The 5495-nt window shown below is 54.9% G+C and overlaps 2 protein-coding genes across 2 annotated transcripts; both read left to right on the top strand.

The window, feature by feature from the left end:
- Window positions 1-391: 391 nt before the first annotated feature.
- GMORB2_4805 (uncharacterized protein) lies at window positions 392-2185 on the top strand (the record flags this gene model as incomplete). The annotated part of the gene is made up of 2 exons (XM_035466779.1): window positions 392-468; window positions 2158-2185. The coding sequence occupies 2 exons, from the start codon at window positions 392-394 to the stop codon at window positions 2183-2185; spliced, it is 105 nt and encodes a 34-aa protein (XP_035317938.1).
- An 86-nt stretch (window positions 2186-2271) lies between these two features.
- On the top strand, window positions 2272-4653 carry GMORB2_4804 (Glycoside hydrolase family 55; the record flags this gene model as incomplete). Its single annotated transcript, XM_035466778.1, has 1 exon — window positions 2272-4653. The coding sequence occupies one exon, from the start codon at window positions 2272-2274 to the stop codon at window positions 4651-4653; it is 2382 nt and encodes a 793-aa protein (XP_035317937.1).
- Between the last annotated feature and the right edge of the window lie 842 nt (window positions 4654-5495).

Below are 5495 nucleotides of genomic sequence, written 5' to 3'. Positions count from 1 at the left end.
TACAAACATGAGTAATGTACGAGTAGCCTATAGTAACGCTGTAATCAGGCCATACATGCACTTGTAAGTGATGGCGAGGTCCCACTTAATATCTGGTAAATCGGGGAAAAGTTGGTAATATTACTAATAATGATGATACTCTACAGAGTACAGGTAATAATAGTAAGTAAAAAACAGTAATAGTAGTATCAGTACGTACACATTACGAGCAATACAGATTAGTATGAAAGGAAACATGGTACGGCTATGAATACTACTCTGCTGTCTAACAGACGAAACAATCTTTATTTTACTTTACGAGGGAAGTGAGCTGTAGAGGAAGGTAGGCAGGGATATCATGCCACCTTGTTACCTTCTAGTCAGAAGAGTCCTGTTTGTGGCTGGCTCGACAATGACATCGGGTAGGAACCACTGGTCAGTCACGCTCTTGCCTGAAACATTCTGCATCGTGTCTGCGGTTTTAGGCGCGTGACAAGCATTCCACCACGGGGCTCTCTCTCTCTATTCTAGTTTTCTTATTACGTAGGACTGAATACACAGAGTACCTGTCCTCTCTCTTCTCTTCCCTCCTCTCCTTCTCCTTCTTCTTTCATCTTCTTCTAGAGAATACGCATCATCCCGATTAGGTAGGAGGAGCAAGCACATGTATCCTTCATCCACAACACACACACACACACACACACACACACACACACACACATACACACACAACCTGCTTTGCTCCCTCGAGGGCTAAAGCTGGCATCTCGAATTTGGGACCCCTGCCTCTTCTCCACTTCTCAGGCAGGCAGGCAAACAGGCGCTACTCTTTTGAAACGACACAAGAAGAAGAAAACATCGCTCGGGATTGCCAGGTCTTGCCATCCAATCGTTTCATATTGCTTGGCCCTTTTTTAGGACCACCATGACCTTTCCCCTATTCTTGCTCTTCCTGTAGCCTGTAGGTGGTATGAACAGTGCAAAGCTTCTCACCGCAGATCCATGCCAGTTACTGTCCCAGTCGCTCATCTGCCCTCAATTCAAGGTGACTCTCAATCTACCACTCGTCGGTATACCCGCTTCCATGGCTGTCACTCTCTCACTCCCTTACGCTGCTAACGTAGTGATACCTGGCGGTTACGCTTATGGAGACTTGCACAGATAGTAAATATCATCGGGTATCACTCCTCTACTCTAGCAGTGATGCTACTTCACTACCAAGTAACATCAACCCGTAGAATGTTGACCCCCGTAAAGCTCCCTACCGCATTCTCACCATAATAACCCTCTTCTCCCTCCCGTCTTCTCCCTTTCCTTTCCTTCCCTTCCCTCCTCCTCTCTTCATCTTCTCCCCTCTCTTCACCTTCATTCTGTTTTCCTGTCCTGTCCTTTCTGTCGCCTCTCCCTTACACACGCAAGAGAGTCACTCTCTTTTCAAGGGCCTCCGCCCCTCTACGTCATTCCCTTTTGGTAAGTCGAGATGCCACTGAGACATCAAACCCCATCGTGACCCGCCTTCAACGTGCCATCCAAAGTCATCCACCACCTCTTTTTTCCTGCTTCTTCTTTTTCTCCTTCTCTGTCTGTCTCCCTCCCGCCCTCGCTACTATTATCACTATTGCTACTGCCGGGTGGCAGTTGCGATAACAACTGCATGTGCCGTGTGTATTGCAATGCAACGCTACACCAACCTCGTCATCATATTCTTCCCCTATACTTGCCCTTCTCAGCTCACACACCTTGATCATAACCATCACCATCACGCCCCCCCCCCCAATCCACCATTACTCACTCACCTCCATTCACCATGATTCACTCTTCACCCACAATTCACATTATTCTCTTCCCACTCTCCTTCCATTCATCCACCCCAGCCTCCTCTCCCGTACACGAGCACGGGTTTTAAAAAAGAGACGGCACGCTCACTTCTCTCATGGCCACCATCTTGCTTCTCTTGCACGCGCACCTCCTCCCCATACACCACAGAATCACCTTGCCTCCCCCCCTCGCCCTCGATCACTTCATCTTCACATGATCGAGAGGTGAGCATATTGTCACCTATCCCATCAGAAGCAGGAATCGAGACCCTTGCCTCATACATACATACATACATATATATATATATATACATATATATAAAACTCTCCCCCAAAAGTCCCCAAGCTCATCTCTGATAAGTTACATCACAGACATTTCGCACTCTTAGCTCCCGAGAGACATCTCTCACACCTCACGTAGCTGGTCTACAACAAGGAAACATACAGAGCAGCGAGAAGAAGAAAAAACAACAACATGAAGGCCCTCTCCACCTTTGTCGGCACATCTCTGCTGGCCCTTGGCCTCATGGGCCCGGAGGTTCTGGGTGCTGCCACGGTCCAGACGTCTGCCGCTACTGGCGGCAGCGACGTCTCGGCCGCGGCCGACAGCACATGGTGGTTCGCCAACATCGAGCGCACCGGCAAGGTGCCCTTCGGCTCCGTGGCGGACGACTACCCCATCTTCCGCAACGTCAAGGACTACGGCGCTACCGGTGACGGCTCGACCGACGACACGGCCGCCATCAACAAGGCCATCACCGACGGCGGCAACCGCTGCGGCGAGGGCTGCGACTCCACCACCACCACGCCCGCCCTGGTCTACTTCCCCGCCGGCACCTACATGGTGTCGGCCCCGCTGGTGCAGTACTACTACACGCACATGGTGGGCGACCTCTCCGACCTGCCGACGCTCAAGGCCACCGCCGACTTCGAGGGCATGGCCGTCATCGACGCCAACCCCTACGGCGACCAGAACAGCAACTGGTTCACCAACCAGAACAACTTCTTTCGCCAGATCCGCAACTTCAAGATCGACCTGACGGGCATGCCCATGTCCAAGGGCGCCGGCATCCACTGGCAGGTGGCGCAGGCCACGTCGCTGCAGAACATCCAGTTCGACATGGTCCAGGACGACAGCCCCGAGAATCAGCAGCAGGGCATCTTCATGGAGAACGGGTCGGGCGGCTTCATGACCGACCTCGTCTTCAACGGCGGCAACTACGGCGCCTTCCTGGGCAGCCAGCAGTTCACGGCGCGCAACCTCGAGTTCAACAACTGCAAGACGGCCATCTACCAGGTGTGGAACTGGGTCTGGAACTTCCACGGCCTCACCGTCAACGGCTGCGGCGCCGGGCTCAACCTGACGTCGGGCGACGCCGGCGCCCAGAACGTCGGGTCCGTCATCGTCCAGGACGCCAAGTTCTCCAACACGCCCGTCGGCATCCTGACGCTGTACGACCCGGACCAGACCGGGTCCAACGGCACCCTGATCCTCGACAACGTCGACTTCTCGGAGCAGGTGCCCGTGGCGGTCAAGAACTTCGGCACGGACAGGACCGTCCTGGAGGGCAACCAGGTCGTGGCCTCATGGATCCAGGGCCGCACCTACAAGGGCGCCACCGGCTCGTCGGTGCAGGCCATCCACGCCGGGGCGGCGGCCAAGCCCGACGCCCTCCTCGGCGACGACGGCAAGATCTTCACGCGCAGCAAGCCGCAGTACGCCGACGTGGCAGCCGACAAGTTCATCTCGGTCAAGTCCAACGGCGCCAAGGGCGACGGCACCACGGACGACACGGCCGCTATCCAGAAGACGTTCGACAGCCTGGCCGACGACGAGATCGCCTTCTTCCCCCACGGCGCCTACATCGTCACCGACACGGTCAACGTGCCGCCCAACATCAAGGTGGTGGGCGAGATCTGGCCGCTGATCATGGCCGGGGGCGACACCAACTTCAAGGACCAGGCCAACCCCAAGCCCGTGTTCAAGGTCGGCAAGCCCGGGGACGTGGGCGCGGTGGAGATGTCGGACCTGATGCTCGAGACGCAGGGCCCCCAGCCGGGGGCCATCCTGATGGAGTGGAACGTCGAGGGCACCGATAAGGGCTCCACCGGTCTGTGGGACGTGCACTTCCGCGTGGGCGGGTCGGCCGGCACCGACCTGCAGTCGGACAAGTGCTCCAAGACGCCCAACTCGACAACGACGGCCAACCCGGAGTGCGAGGGCGCCTTCCTGATGATGCACGTGACCAACTCGTCCACCATCTACATGGAGAACACGTGGCTGTGGGTGTCGGACCACGAGCTCGACCTGGCCGACCACAACCAGATCAACATCTACAACGGCCGCGGCTTGCTGATCGAGTCGACCAAGGCGGCCTGGCTGTTCGGCACCGCCTCCGAGCACTCGGTCCTGTACAACTACCACCTCCAGGCCGCCCGGAACGTCTACATGACCGTCATACAGACCGAGACGGCCTACTTCCAGTCCAACCCGGACGCCAACACGCCCTTCAAGGTCAACGCGGACTACTACGACCCCGACTTCTCTTCCTACTGCGGCGACGCCGACAAGACCTGCCCCAAGACCTGGGGCCTGCGCATCCACGACTCGAGCGACATCCTCTTCTACGGCGGGGGCATGTACTCCTTCTTCGAGAACTACGACCAGGACTGCCTAGAGACCGAGGACTGCCAGGTCCACATGGTCGACATACAGGGGTCCGACGTCGGGCTCTACGGCGTCAGCACAAAGGCCAGCGCCAACATCATCTCCAGCCAGGGTAAGGGTATCGTCCAGGTTCAGGATAACATGAACATGTTTTGTGCTACTCTCGCATATTTCGAGATGTCGTCTTGACATGATTTTGACATGTTTATATGATCTCCTTTCTTCCTTCCCCTCTTCTTCCCCTCCTCTTCTTTTTCAATCTTCTTTCTTCACTCTACTTTCCTCTCTCTCCCCCTCTCTCCCCCTCTCTCTCTTCTTACTCGTACTCTTGTTGTTGTCGTTGTTGTTGTTTCGAGATGATCTTGATGATGCTGGTCTGGGTTTCATGATACGAGGTTGGTGGAATGTGTATATAAGTCATGGCCTCTTGGTATATACAAAGCATCAGTTGCATTTATCTCTCTTACAATTCACTGCGTGCTGTACGCGTATCCTCGTCTACATCTGCTGATGTAATACCATCCTCAGCACGTATCACGGGCCCGAGTGCTTCTGCTCCTCCTACTAGCAGCCACACCATGAAGGGGCTAGGGTCAGTCTGCCAGGCCACTCACTATCAGCAGCAATAAACATCACTACCGCTGCGTTGAGCTTATACTCTTCCGGAGTTTCCAAAGTCGAAGAATCGTATGCAGTGAGTGCCCTTGGTAGGAGGGAAGCTCAGCAGCCAGCCGCCGAGTAACTGCTGACAAGAGAAGAGAGTCTCGTGCGCAAGGTGGTAATAAGGGTCTGATGAGATACATGGTCATCTGCATAACACCAGGAAGAGCAAGGGCGGAGACGGCTGCCTGGTGTTGTTGGGCCAATGATAGGGTGACAGTGACATTGATCTTCCATCGCCAGGTGGTAGTCGCGATGATGGCAGGGGACAGGGGAGGAGGATCTGGGGGGGGGGGGAGGAAAAAATCAAGATGAAAAAAAGAAGACTACTAATGGTATTAGTTGTAAGAAGAGAGATCCACAGTGAAAAA

Source organism: Geosmithia morbida (genome assembly GCF_012550715.1).
Source record: "Geosmithia morbida isolate 1262 chromosome Unknown scaffold_26, whole genome shotgun sequence".
Classification (NCBI taxonomy): Eukaryota; Fungi; Ascomycota; class Sordariomycetes; order Hypocreales; family Bionectriaceae; genus Geosmithia; species Geosmithia morbida.
The sequence above is the reverse complement of the archived record's forward strand: the minus strand, read 5'-3'. Positions and strand labels throughout refer to the sequence as shown.